This window comes from Typopeltis vanoorti, chromosome 1, assembly GCF_054136105.1.
Source record: "Typopeltis vanoorti isolate ZY-2024b chromosome 1, IOZ_Tvanoo_1.0, whole genome shotgun sequence".
Taxonomy (NCBI): Eukaryota; Metazoa; Arthropoda; class Arachnida; order Uropygi; family Thelyphonidae; genus Typopeltis; species Typopeltis vanoorti.
The window spans coordinates 86,180,820-86,196,033 of record NC_143549.1 but is presented as its reverse complement, the minus strand read 5'-3'; the positions used below and the strand labels follow the sequence as shown (position 1 = coordinate 86,196,033).

General features: G+C 33.1%; 1 protein-coding gene across 1 annotated transcript in view; it reads right to left on the bottom strand.

Moving 5' to 3' along the window:
- Positions 1-5,536, bottom strand: part of LOC150110175 (uncharacterized) — a 525,668-nt gene extending 520,132 nt beyond the window's left edge. Inside the window, exons 1-2 of the mRNA XM_090391921.1 lie at positions 5,416-5,536; positions 2,868-2,890 (exon numbers count right to left, since the gene is read on the bottom strand). Of these exons, the coding sequence (XP_090248047.1) occupies positions 2,868-2,890; positions 5,416-5,536 (144 nt within the window). The remainder of the gene's footprint in view (positions 1-2,867; positions 2,891-5,415) is intronic.
- Positions 5,537-15,214: the final 9,678 nt, after the last annotated feature.

Sequence of the window (15,214 nt, the reverse complement as noted above, 5' to 3'; positions counted from 1 at the left end):
CACTTGATCATTCACAAATAGAACGAGCCGCGTAATGTCATATCGCTAAATATTAAAAGAGTAAACTTAACTTAAGTATAAAGAGCTAATAAGCTTCATTTCGGCAATGAAAACATTACTAAAATTTTAGTAAAAGAGTAAACATTTTTTATCAGAGTCATGATTAAATTAAAGATATTAATTTAGAAATTCATGTAATAATGTTAAATAACATTAGACTAATATAGGGAAAAAAAAATTAATGTGTTATCCTGATTAAACTTTCCCAAATTTTTGATACAGATATACAGTCAATACGAGTCAAGTTAGGATGCTGAAGCAAGGCCCTCCACACTTTCTTTAAATAAACATTCAAATTTATAGCAACATCTGTGTAGGAGGCGAGTCTTGGACCAAAGGATGTTGTGGCTTGTTTCTATTCTGTACTGAGCTAATCCAGATTTATCGGGTTTGTTGTGTTGAATGGATGATTGATGCTCTTGAATTCTTTTTTCTATGGAGCGTCCAGTTTGTCCAAAGTAGGAAAGATTACAGTTACACGGAACTTGATACACACCAGGTAGAGACATAGTTGAGCATTTATCTTTAGAAGAAGGAAAATGGATGAATAATTTGTAAATAGGTGTATAAGTGGCTGTTAAATCATATTTCTTCAGAATTCTTGAAATTGGTTCTGAAATCCTGGAAATGTAAGGAATTGGAACTCGACATATTGAATCTTTGCTGTTTTGTGTTGGATTGTAAGAATCGAAAAGATATTGTGTACTCTTTTTGGAGAATTCATTTAGTTTCATGTGATGTTTGATAGTCGAAAATTCTTTCTGTAATAAATGAGAAGTTGAACAATTAGTTTTGGCTCATCGGATTAAATATTTTTAATCCGACGATTTAAAATCTTTAATTTAAAAGATTAAAGCCTGACTCCCACTGATGAGACCTCGATAAAGGTCGAAACTGGTCTGGGTAGTGGCCCCTTGCCTTTAATGCATAGCATCATACATCTCCTCAAGGAGATGTGCCATGCATTAAGGGTAAATACTAAGAATAGCGATCAGAGTTTATTCCACCTTTACCACGAGTTGCCTAAGACTTGAACTACGTGTGGGTCACCCAGGCTTGCACTACTTGCAGAAGCAAACTTGACTTACTTGTCTGTTTGCTTACTTGGGAAATGGATTAAAACCAGGTTTATATTTAAAATAGCTTGGTATCTTTAACGTATACTATACCCAAGGTAAAAAACTTTCTACACACACACACACACACACATATATATAGCAATTTGTAGTATTAACTCGGTACTGGGATATGTTCATATTTATATATACTGACTATAACCGAGACTAGAATAACAATTAAATTTATTCAAAACACAACATGTTTCATCGGATTCTCCGATTTCTTCAGGCATGGGAACATAGAAAGCAAGTACACACTATAAGAAACATTGTATCACTATAAAACAACTATTATAAAATCAGTTAGCTTTAAACTGTAGCTACAGTCCGTGTTGAAGTTCTATTGTTAAGTAGCTGCGTGCGTCTGATTTCATGCATGTGCCAATATCGGATAGCAGAGCTGAAAGAGTTAATGTTATATATATATATATATATATATATATATATATATATATATATATATATATATATATATATATATATATATATACAGGGTGTTCGGGATAAATTTGACATATTTATAATTAATTATATTTTTCCGTAAGTTACATGTATTAACACACACTTCTCTTCATTTAAAAGTTTGGACCCTTCTTCATTCATATACAAGATGTCAGAAAGGATGGATAGCTGGAACCCACCTGAATCATGGAAGAGAATAACTTGTATCATGATGATTCGTGCCCGCCATCAAAATAAGGATATTACGACTGCTGCCCAATGCTCCCTGAATACAGTAAAAACAATCAGGCATGAACTAGAGACTTGCAATGGTGACTACGAGGATGTAGCAAGAAGAAAGATCCCTAGCAGACGATCTGATTGCGTTCGTACAGCAGAATTCCTCGCAAATCTGCAGGAACAGGTGTTGAAGAACCCTGGCATTGGAATTCGGGCTTTGTTCGTGGAGTTGCTAACTGTAGTCAAGCCCTGGATAACAAGGGTAGCCAATGGTAAGCCGTATGTATGGCAGCAGGATTCGGCCCCTTGCCACACCTCTGGGAAAAGTCAAAAATGGTTGTCTGAAAATTTCTACGACTTCACCAGTACAAATGTTTGGCCTCCAAACTCCCCAGACCTTAACCCCATGGATTATTTTGTATGGGGCGCAGTTGAAAAAGACACCAATCGCACTTCCAGTAATACAAAAGCCCAGTTAATGGATAAAATTAAAACAGTTTTTGCGGCCCTTCCCAGGGAGACTGTAGCATCAGCTTGTTGGAGGTTCCGAAGCAGAATTGAAGCTGTGATCGATGCTAATGGTGGTTATTTTGAGTAAATCTTGTTGATAGTATTGTAATTAACTCTGCCTGTAATGTTTTTTTGTCAATTCATTAAATTTAATAGATACAAAGAAGATTTTCTTTTTCCTTACGAAACTGTCAAATTTATCCCGAACACCCTGTATATTATAATTTATCTATTTATAAACTTTGCATAATGTTGGTTTTTCTCCCCCCCCACACACACACAATATACTACTGTACTTTTTTGAGCACTTAAATTCTTTTCTTTAAATTTAAACCCATGTTTCACAAAAAAACTTAATTACTGTATCATAAGATGATTAAAAATGACCATATTTCTCAGCTGGAAATTAATGAATGCTAAAATTAAAAATCGATACTTTTTCAAACTGAAAGCGGAATATTTAAGCAAACTTTTCTGATCTGTAATCTACTTCATTACCTGTGTTCCAAGAAAATTCAGTTCTGAAAGATAACAAGAAAAAAAAAAAATCATATTATACACTTAGAGACAGTATTAAAGAAAAAGTTAAAAATTAAAAAATATTTACTAAAAAGGCACAGACACGAATGTTATAATTACCAGAGACTGCCATGAAATCAGACTCATTATAGAAGGATCTAGTTATAGTGTTATCTACAGTTAAACTGTGTCAGATCCAGAACATACTAATGATGTAACTTTCAGTCACATCATGAAAGATGTTGATAATATTTTTCCATGAAACCAAGAATAAGATTTCTTGGTATCTATAATTTATAAAATCTTTGTCATCTTCCTTTTAATTATCAAACTCTACCTTCCATTCTCTGAATCTATCTTCATAGCCAAGTATAAAGTCCTCATAATCAATTTAATGTAAAATAATAATACAAAAAATTACTATTATGAGAAATTAATTGATCTTAATGTTTATATTTAATTATTATTAAATTAATTTCTAGAGTTAAACTCTAGAAATTTCTGCACACTCTGGTGCCCTGCACCAGAGTGTACAGAGGATTTGAAATTGGAAGTGATCGCTATTTAGTCTTGAGCAGGATAAAATTGAATTTCATATTGAAAAGAATAACATGTAAGAAAGTTTTAAAGCAAACAAATCTGAAAACACACCCCCAACTCAACATCACCAGAGTTAAAGATCAGTACTATCAACATAAGAAGCCGGAATGGCAAAGAAATGGAACTAGCTGAGGAATTAGATAAGTACCAGACTGACATGATAGGGTTGACTGAAACAAAAAAGACAAAAACTGGTGAGATCTTTCTGAGCAATAAATACAAAATGTTATATTCAGGCAATGACAATCAAGGAAAAGAAGGAGTAGCCATAGTATTCAACACTAAATACGAGGCTAATCTTGAATGGCTGGCAATCTCAAGTAGAGTGTTGTGGGCAAATATCAACATAAAAATGTGCACAAATTCACATGGAGAGAAGAGGCAAGGAATAAGAAAAGTCTCATCGACTATTTTATTCTTGATAGTGATGTTTTCTCAGCGGTGCAGGAACCAGAGTGTACAGAGGATTTAAAATTGGAAGTGATCACTATTTAGTCTTGAGCAGGATAAAATTGAATTTCATATTGAAAGGAATAACATGTAAGAAAGTTTTAAAGCGAATAAAAGTTGAGCAGCTCTCAGATGTAAACTGTAGACTAAAATACAGAAATATTATTGAAAAGAAAATGAAAGAGTTTGAGAACAGGAATCAAACCTTGGAGATTCAGTGGCAAACTCTGAAGGAAACATTGATTGATTCTGCCAGAGAGGCATGTGGTGAGGTTGTCTGCAAGGACAGAAATATAAGAACTCCATGGTGGACACAGGAAGTTAAAGAGGCAGTGAAGGAAAAGAAGAAAGCATATCAAAAGTTCCTGGCAAATAAGTCAGCTTGTTCTCTTAGAGAATACAGAAATTACAGAAATAGAGAATACAGAATACATAGTGTAAGAAAGCTAAACACTGTGTAAAACTAGCTAAAAAAAAGTCATGGGAGGACTTTGGCACGAACATAGAAAATAAATATCAAGAAGGTGGCAAAATATTCTGGAGGTTGTTGAAGCAGCTTAGAAATGGGGGAAAGAGTGCTGTAAAAGGAGTTAGAGATGATAAAAGTAACATGAAAACAAGAGAAAAAAAGATATCCTTGAAGTATGGAGTAATTGCTTCGAAAAATTGCTAAATGAAACAAGCAGTGATAGCACAGTGGTAAAGAAACACTCAACAGACATACAGTCAGGAATACATATCCATATTTGAAATAGCAAAAACACCATCAAAGGCTTGAAATGTGGAAAGGTGTATATTGATATTAAATTAGGCTTACTCAAAGTATGCTTGTTTTATTGTCAATTTGTGTATATTTGACTAGCTGGATATTCTAGATTGTGATTTAGCTTTACAAAAATCTGCTGATTTAATTTTAGAATTAACATCTACATTATCATCTCTGTTGAGATCAAAATCTTCAACACATTTCTTACTGTTGCCTTCATTCTGTGTTGACTTACTTTTCTGAATCTCTCTTTTTTTTTTTTTTTTTTAACTTTACAGTTCATGTTATTTGCAGTGACACTACTTTGTTCTAAAGTGTATACTCGTTTGGGAATGAATTGAGGACTGATTGATGTCTCCAAATCTTTCTTCCCTTTCCTCTAACAAATTGGTAACATCTAACAAGTGGGTAACTAGACTCTTAACCTTTTTCTTGCAGGCCATCTCTTTCAAATCGTCTTCAAGCCTACTCTAAATTGATAGAATGTAGATCATTCTAGGTACGACCTATTGAGACACTTATCTATTAATAATCTATTGTAGTAATTCGAAACAGCTTCTTTATTTCCCTGAAAGCGTTTATGCAATTTCCACAAATTCGGACTTATATTTCTTACTTTAGATTATTCTGCTATTAATGTACTTTTAAATTTGGTATAATCAATCATATCTCACAAGATAGGCGATGTATTTAAGAATGTCTTAGCCTTACCCACTAATTTATTTCTAAGAATTATCAGTAAGTCTCCAAATCTTTCTTCCCTTTCCTCTAACAAATTGGTAACATCTAACAAGTGGGTAACTAGACTCTTAACCTTTTTCTTGCAGGCCATCTCTTTCAAATCGTCTTCAAGCCTACTCTAAATTGATAGAATGTAGATCATTCTAGGTACGACCTATTGAGACACTTATCTATTAATAATCTATTGTAGTAATTCGAAACAGCTTCTTTATTTCCCTGAAAGCATTTATGCAATTTCCACAAATTCGGACTTATATTTCTTACTTTAGATTATTCCGCTATTAATGTACTTTTAAATTTGGTATAATCAATCATATCTCACAAGATAGGCGATGTATTTAAGAATGTCTTAGCCTTACTCACTAATTTATTTCTAAGAATTATCAGTAAGTGAAAATCTGACCATTTTTCTATCTCTTTAAGTTTTTCTGCTAAATTAATATAAGACACAACATTTTTCATGGTCTCCTCCTGAAAACATCAGAATTGCAAAATTAGGGTTTACAATTCTAAAGAATTCTCTGTCTTCCATTATATTAGTATCTACAAAAGTATCACAATTACCTTCTGTATCCATAATTGCTTAAAGCACAAGGTCTTCTATACAACACACTCATACTGATGTCAAAACTATTCCAATCCAATATTAATTTTACTCTCTATCTTTATTGGACTTTATCCAGTCAGCTGTGCCATTCTGTTACTGTTATTCAGTTGCGTATCTCTCAACCCTGTTTTTTCTTTTAATTTTATGTTGTAAATGGTTGACTGCCTTAACTATTGACTACTGCCATTTATTTATTTCTCCTAGATCTTATGTTCTCGTGCTCTATAGTCTAACAAATATTCCCTGCTTATGTTAATCCACACACATGCATGCACACACAATATATAAGAACAGCAATAAACAAATGGTTGCAGTTAAACTACAAGATGGGACAATAATCAGAGATAGATATGCTATAACAAAAAGAACTGAAGAATTTTACTCAGTATTATATCAGGATGATGAATTAAATGAAGAAGAAGACAACTATAGAATCGCTGAAGTACCACAGATTCCAAAAGAAGAAGTTATGTGGAGCATCCAAAGCTTGCAAAATCGAAAAGCTGCAGGTGAGGATGGAGTTATAGCTGAACTTCTAAAAGCAGGTGGAAAAATAATCTACGAAATCTTAGCAAAACTATTTACCTTACGTCTAAAGAAAAATGATGTACCAAGAACATGGAAGAAGGCTACCGTAATACTGATACATAAAAAAGGTGAAGTAGAAGACTTGAACTACCGACCCATTAGTCTACTTCATTAGTTTACAAAGTGTTTACAAAAGTCTTAGCTCATAGGCTTTATACGACTCTAGACCTAGTACAACCAAAAGAACAGACAGGCTTTCGAAACGGCTTTAGTACAATGGACCATATTCAAGTTGTATAACAAATTATTAAACAGTGTAATGAATATCAGTTACCAATATGTCTTGGTTTTATTGATTATGAAAAAGCCTTTGATTCAGTAAAAACTTGTGCAATACTTATAGCATTACGAAACCAACAAGTGGAGGAGCCATACATCAGGACCATCAAATCAGCATACACCAATGCTACAGCAACAATTCATTTCAATGGAAACACCTCTAGTGTGGAAATACACAGAGGTATAAGACAGGGTGACACAATATCTCCAAAATTATTCACAGCGTGCCTAGAAGAAATATTCAAACTTCTTGATTGGGAAGAGAAAGGTCTAAAGATAAATGGAAATATTTAAGCCATTCATGCTTTGCAGATGATAGTTATCTTCACTTCAACTGTACATGAATTACAGGCTCGTATCCATGAACTCCAAATTGTTAGAAAAACAGCTGGCTCATAGAAGACCCAAGTTATGTTCAATATGTGTGTCCAACCAAAAATAATAGAAATCAATAATGATGAAATTAACCCTCCTACCGGCTGAGGTGGATGAAATAGCCAGAAAACCCCAAAATTTTTCATGGATCAAAACTTCATCAGCATTCTATCTTTAATCAAGTATTTACCCTCCTCCGCCGTTAATCCCTTAACAGCGATTTTAGAGCCATTAACAGATTAACTGTGGAGGAGGGACTTTTGAGTCACTTGTCTTTACATGTACTGTGGTACTTGAATTTGCTTTACTGTACTAGGCTATTTGATCGTTTTTTTTTTTTTTTTGCTGCACAATTTATTGTGTCTCTTTCCAAAAATAGAAGTTTCACATCTGCCAAAATAAATAATCAATCGAGAAATGACCACAGATCAGCCTTTGCAATGAATATATTTTAGTAATAGTAAATTTCCTTCATTTTACTGACAATATAGATTCTTTTCGTAAATTTTCAGATGTTTGATTGCATTTAAAATATTTTGTCAAATATTTATATTTTTAAATAACATTTAGTGAAATAAATATGACATTTTGCTTTCTTTCTTTGCAAAATACTTTTATATGGATCATCACATTTCAATTTTAGGAACTTTTTTTTTTTTTTTTTTTTAATGAACAGATGATTATAACCTGCATTACTTGGTTTTCAATATTGTGTGTTTTTTAGTATCAAAAATTTATATCCAATGGTATTTTATCAGAGACTCTTCGCTTTCTTCTTTTGCTTAAAATTGCAACAGATTTTTTTATTTTATTATTATTTATTTTTTTTTTTGTAGGATGCACATTACTATAATATCCAGTGCTTAACCACTAGATATGTTGAAAATATAATAGGAAGGATATCCTGTATGGAATGATTCAAAATTTATGCTCATTTTTAGGATATTTTATGGCAACTACCCCCCCCCCCCTCTCCTGTCCTGGAACTCAGTTACATAACTACTTTAAATTTCCACTGGTTTGAAAGCTTTCAGATAGTATTCAAAATCTCTTATTTCAATTTACCGTTTTGACAAAAGAAATACAACAATAATATTGTTGTATATTGGAAGCTTCTAATTTTGTACTCTTTCTTTGCATCTGAAATCAACTGGTCAGCAGTCTGCTGAAATTATTCTAAGGTTTAGAAATACTATGCTATATTGTCAATATGAAAAACTGTATACCACACAAAAGAAAGTTCAGTTGTGTTATTTTTGCTTGTTAGTTTGTTTCTTTTTTTTTTTTTTTAAATTCTAAATATTACACAAGAGAAACACAAGAGAGAAAGTTTCCCAGAAGTCGCACTAAATTGCCTCAAGCAAGAATATCTTGTTTCGTTTTTCAATTGTTGATTAGCAGACATCCTAACACAGAAAAACTGACATTTCTTTTACAGGCTGATGCAGTATTTATGCCAAAAATGATTTCTTTATTTATAGTGATCAGTTTCACTTTTATTATCAAAAAATGCTAAATTATTTGATACAATTATCTTGAAAAAAAAAAAGGATTTGAATTTTTTAAGAGAAAAGGCACATATCTGTTAGATAATCATTTATTTTTTTGGTTCAGGGGGGGGGGGGTAGACATATTCAATCTGCAGGCAATTGTTACAAAAGTAAATCACTTTGGGAACATGCCCATGCAGTTTAGTGTAAAATAGTAGCCAAAGTTTAACTACTTCAATAATGTCATACATCTAAACTAGAAGAAAATGTCATTATATCTGCTGATGTTTTTTATTATTATTATTATTATTATTATTATTATTATTATTATTTCGGGCGACTCCGGGAGTCCTTAGACTCATCGAGGGAGGCCCTAAACATCATGTCCACACAACTATGCGATTACATTCTCACAGTATCTATCATACCTTGTCTTGAACTTGTTCACCGTCATAGCACCCACAACAGACTCTGGCAGCTTATTCCACTCATTTACCACTCTAAAAGTAAAGAACCCAGCTCTAACACCCCTGCTAACCACACTCTTGCCCAGCTTCCATAGGTGTCCCCTAGTTCTCCCACCACCAGTCCTGATCTCAAAAATATCCTCTGAATTAATCCTATAGAATCCCTTTAGCAATTTGAATGTCTCAATCATATCTCCCCTCCTCCGCCTATCAACTAGTTTCTGCAACCCACAAATCTTCAACTTGTTCTCATATGGTTCATTCCATAGACCTGTTATCATCTTAGTCACTCACCTCTGGATCCTCTCCACCTCCTCCCCATCAAGAAGGAACCGAGGTGACCAAATCTGGGCACAGTAGTCGAGATGAGGTCTTATCAAGGCTCAGTACAGAGGTACAATAACTTGCTTGTCTCTGCTCGTCAAGGTATTTTTCAACAACCAAGCGAGTTGATGAGCTGATTTAGCTACTTTTGCAGTGTGCCCCCTAAACTTCATCTCCCTATCCACCAACACTCCCAAGTCCCTGGCCTCATCAATCTCTTGGAGTACAGTTCCACCAATGTGGTATACTGCTGCTAATCTTTTCACCCTAAAATGCATAACCTTACATTTTATCACATTAAATTGACATCCATTCTCCTTAGCCCAGACATGTTAGAACTCTTACATAAATATTTTTTCTGGCATGAATTCTCTATCAGCTATAATGTAATCAATTTACAGATTTTTGCACTCTTGTATTGACAAAAGAAATATGTGCAGTAATTTCTTCTTTCTACAAGAAAAAAACATAATAACAGAAGAAAAAAATTTAGTATTTTCTTTTTCATTGGGCGAATTTACAATGTTCTTCCTTTGTGTTTTGAAATGAAAGTGCAAATGATTATTTTCTTACCATTTTTGCCAATAGAAAATCTGCTATAATTATAAGAGTGACATTTTACCGTTTTTCTCCCAGGAGAAAAGAAATAGTGCAATAATATTGTTCAATCTGTCAGAACTTTATTGTAGTGCAAATATTTATTATCAATCTTTGCTGTTTTGTAATAAAAAAATATTCGTGCTACTTTGAAAATTTCTAATCTGTGGCACACACTGATATGAAAATTTAATAGACAAAGTTTCAGCAAACTGTATTCTTATTTACAAAAAAACAACCTTATAATAGGCATATTTGAAAAAAAGTTGTATTAGGCAAGATTGTGGTACACAGAATATTTTAAAAATTAAGAAATAAAACATCTCAGAGAATGATTTACCCTACTATTCAGAATTGTTTGGAATACAATTAAGGTATTATATATATGTGATAAAATGTGACATTGATGTGATATAAGTTCCAAATTTTTTGGAACTTATATCACATCAATGCTGTGTGTAGTAGTGTGTTGGCAAGGGGAAAATTAACGTTATTATTTATATATTTTAATTATTTTATCTTATTATTTATATTTTATTTTTTTTGGTGAAATAATTTACTTTCAAGTAAATTATTTCACCAAATTTAAAATATTTATAATATTTTAAATTTTATATTTAAAAATGGAAACAGTACAATCAGGCATCTCTCTGTGCCTGATTGTGCTGTTTTTTCTATGCCTGATGCAGCAGGAGATGGAGGGGGGGGGGTGTTAAACTATCAAAGTCGAATAAAGTTCAATTCTGTTGTGAAAATATGAAATTTCACATTTGATGCATGCACATGTACATATTTTGGATCAGAGAATATACGCAAAAGTATCGCTTACTTTAAAATTGGAGAAAAATATATAAACTAGCAGAAAATATATACATATCAATTTAAATAATACAGTTTATTTCATTTTGTAAAGACCGATTATACAGGGAAGCCAACAAGGTGAAAGTGCAAAGAACAGTAGATTACGATATTTTGAATAAACTTAGTGATATGACATGACAAAATTAACACAAAAACATTAGTTCTCCAGGGTAATGCAATATCTAAGTGAAGAAAGTATGCAAGGATTTATATTTTGTCCTGGAATTATAAACTGTACAATAAAAAGAGAAAATAAAAATAATTTCTATATTTTTAGCCTCTCTAATATAACTAACAGTCAAATTGCCCAGCATAAAACAAGGAACTGCTTTCCTTGTTATAGAGAACTGAGACTCAGCTTTGCGAGATAATCTGTTTATGTGTTCTCTACAGCATGAAGGATTATCGCACCTTCTAAAGGACAGAAGAGTCAAATTGCACTTCTTATCCATGTTCTTTCAACAGGTGTATTTAATCGTATCCAGATTTAGCTGGACATATATATATATACATCCAGGAGGGTTAAACAAGTAGATCATTACATATACTTAGGACAATAGGTATCAATGGAACAAAATATCATGGACAAAATTAAAAGATGCACGATGCTTGTGGGGGAAAGCATTTGGAAAATTATATTCAATATTCAAAAGCCAACTACCATTATACCTGAAGAGAAAAAATTTTAACCAATGTATCCTTCCTATATTGACATATAGTAGCTGTGAAACATGGACACTAAATGCAAAGGAAATTCAAAAATTAAGAACAACAAAATTTAGTATGCTAGTATGAAAAAAGTATGCTAGGTATCATAAGACTGGATCACAAAAGGAATACATGGATAAGAAATCAAACAAAAGACTCTGACATCATAGGAAGAGTGAAACATCTGAAGTGGGAATACAAGAGCGAACACCACCAGTCATCTCCACCATGTTTAGGGTGGAGATGACTGGTATGAAACATATAATTCTAGCATCGGCAAGTAAGGGAGTAGTAAAATAATTATATACAAAGTACCACACAATGTGATAATGTAAAAAATTTAAGGAACTATTTTGGCAACTAAGTTGGAGTATTTCACTGAGCGTGTGCCATGACCAAACAAAAATGTTCCATGTTTGGTCTCTAGAGCAGAGTTTCTGGACCATGTAAAAATAAAAATAAATAAATAAATAAAATTACAAAAAAATATAAAAAAACTGACAAAAAATGAAAAAAAAAGTAATTAGCCCACACACAGTACAAATGTACTATTGGTTCAGCAATAATCTTTTGTGGGTGATAACCACAAAAAAAAAATAATAATAATTTCTATGCAACTGGAAGACTTTGTGACATCAGGCACTTTGCAGTTCTTCTCTTCTACAAAACTTTCCACTGCTTTCTCAAATAAGGATGCTGCCTGGAATGAAGATGAGGCATTCTAGTCAGTATTAATGATATTCAATGAATGAGAGTTTGTCAAAAAAAATGCAGAAAGAGGCATAGCCCTCATGGACAAATACAGTAAACTGAATGCGAATGTAAACTGAAACTGAATGATGGGACCAGAATCAGTTTCTTTAGCGGTTGTGACTACAAGAAAAATTACGGACTAGAATAAAGCAATGCTGCAAAATGACAGCAACAAAATTTAAGATTTCCTAAATTTTACACATTAATATTGGAAACTGATGTCGAGGCTATCTGGTGAAAAGATGGCTCCTGAAAGATCTGTGATTTTTGTTGATTTATTAAGTGTTTTCTTATTTGTAATTGTGTAGTTTTAGTATATTATTGTACTATAGCATTTTATAACATAGCAGAAATATTATTAGTTTTTACTACTCTTAAGAAGGGCACCGAAAACTCAAGGCAGTGTCTAAAGCTCAAGTTGTTGTTACTGAGAAGAGCGTTTGTCCTGATGAACAAAAGTACTTCTGCAGTGATGATGATGATAATTTATGTGAGAATAAGTTGACACTATAAATATCTTGATTAAAAGAAATTATTAGAAAATCGATCAGAGAATTGGAAAAGGTGGAAAAACGTTTGACTAAATGGAATTTGGTAATCAGTTAAAATAAGAAAAAAGAGTTGTTATGGTATGGTGACTCAGTCTTAAAATTTGCCCTTGCAGAGGGGGTCACCACTTCTAGTTTCCCAGAGATGAAAATTAAAAAATTACAAATGTAATTGCAACCAAAAGTGAAAAGTAAAAGAGATTGTAGTTTTGGTAGATACTAATAATTTATATAGTGACAAATATATTATGAGAGAAGATAGAAAAGGTTGTTGGAAGAAGCAAGAAAGAAATGTGTGAGAGAGTAAAAATTATAGGATTGATACCCAGATATGATAGTACTGAATTAAGAAGGAGGGCAATGATAGCATATGAATTCATGTGCAGGGTGTACAGAAGAAATGGATGCGAGGTTTTGGGTGAGCGGAGTGTGTTTGATGGCAGAAAAGACTTGTATAAGAAGGATGGCCTGCACTTGAATTCATTTGGCATCAGGAGCCTGGAAAAATTACTTTCTAGATTACTTTCAGTTCAGATATGGTTTGCATACCATATCTGAACTGAAAAGTTCAGCATGGTATGCAAACGTGATAAAGATATGCACGTCTTCGAACATGATTATGTATGTAGTGAAGGGTGGGAAAATATGCTTTGGTTCAAACCTTTTAAGTATGTCTGGGGAGGGAAAAGAGAAAATTCTAGAACAAGACAAAATAGACTGCATATTTAATTATAAGAATAGGTATGGTGGTAATTTATTACGTCTATACAAAATGCCAGGAGCATTAGAAACAAAGGGGGGGGGGGGTTGAGTTTGTTGCTTCGTTGAATAAGATATGGCCTAAGATTGTTGGCATTAGTGAAACTTGGCTATCACAATCAGATATGGTAAGTGGGATCAAGTATAACGAGTAAACTATTTTAAGGCATGACAGAAGAGACAGGAGGGGGGGGGGAGGTCCTGCTAATGATATCAGATGAATTAAGTCTACTTAAGGTAGAAACGTAAGAAACAATGTCCCACGAAGCAGTGAGTTTCAGTCTATATGGTGTAATGTGGAGGTTAACAGAATCAAATATATGATGGGTGTTGCTACAGACCTGGAGGTTCAGTTGCAGGGGACGAAGAAATGCATCACCAATTTAGCTTTGTGGGTACCAAATGAGTGATCATTATGGGTAACTTTAATTTTTAAAATATAGATTGGGTAGAAGAGAAATCTCATGATAAGAAAGAAGAGGAATTCATTGAAGGGTTGTAAGACGACTTTCTGAAGCAGCATATGAAAGAAGGAACTCAAAGTCAAAGAGTGTTGAATTTGCTCATAGCATCAGAAGGGGGGGGGGGGGTGATCGCTGTCACCAATTGTGGTAATATGGCTATTTTACCACAATTGGTGACAGTGATCATGCTGTGCTTTCTTGGGAAGTATTAAATGTATTGATGCTCCTGGATAGAAAAATCAGAACTGTGGACACAGGAAGTTAAAGAGCAGTGAAGGAAAAGAAGAAAACATATCAAAAGTTCCTGGTGAATAGGTCAGCTTGTGCTCTTAGAGAATACAGAGACAAATGTAAGATAGCCGAATGCTGCGTAAAAGTAGCTAAACAAAAGTCATGGGAAGACTGTAGTAGATGATTGAAAATAAATATCAGGAAGGTGGCAAAATATGCTTGAGGCATTTGAAAAAAGTTCAGAAATGGAGGAAAGAGTACTGTAAAAGGAAATAGATATGATAAAGGTGACATGAAAACTGGAGAAAAAGATATCCTTGATGTATGGAGTAATTACTTTGAAAAATTGCTAAATGAAACAAGCAGCGATGACAATATAGTGGTAAAAAAAATTGACAGGTATACAATCAGGAATACACATCGATAGTTGAAGTAGTAAAAGCCTGAAATGTGGAAAGGCAACTGGAGTAGATGATATTCGACCTGAAATACTAATGTATGGAGGAACAGAATCTAACAGATAAGTGTTAGATTCTGTTCCTCCATACATATGACTTATTTTTAATGATATTAACAACACCAAACAATTTTATCAAAAGATAAATTAAAGATACCAAGAAATTATATTTTTGGTTTAATCCTTTATCCATCCTATTTTGGCACACTCTAATGTTGTAAAAAAAAAAAAAAAAAAAAAAAAATTACAGCTATTTGGGAG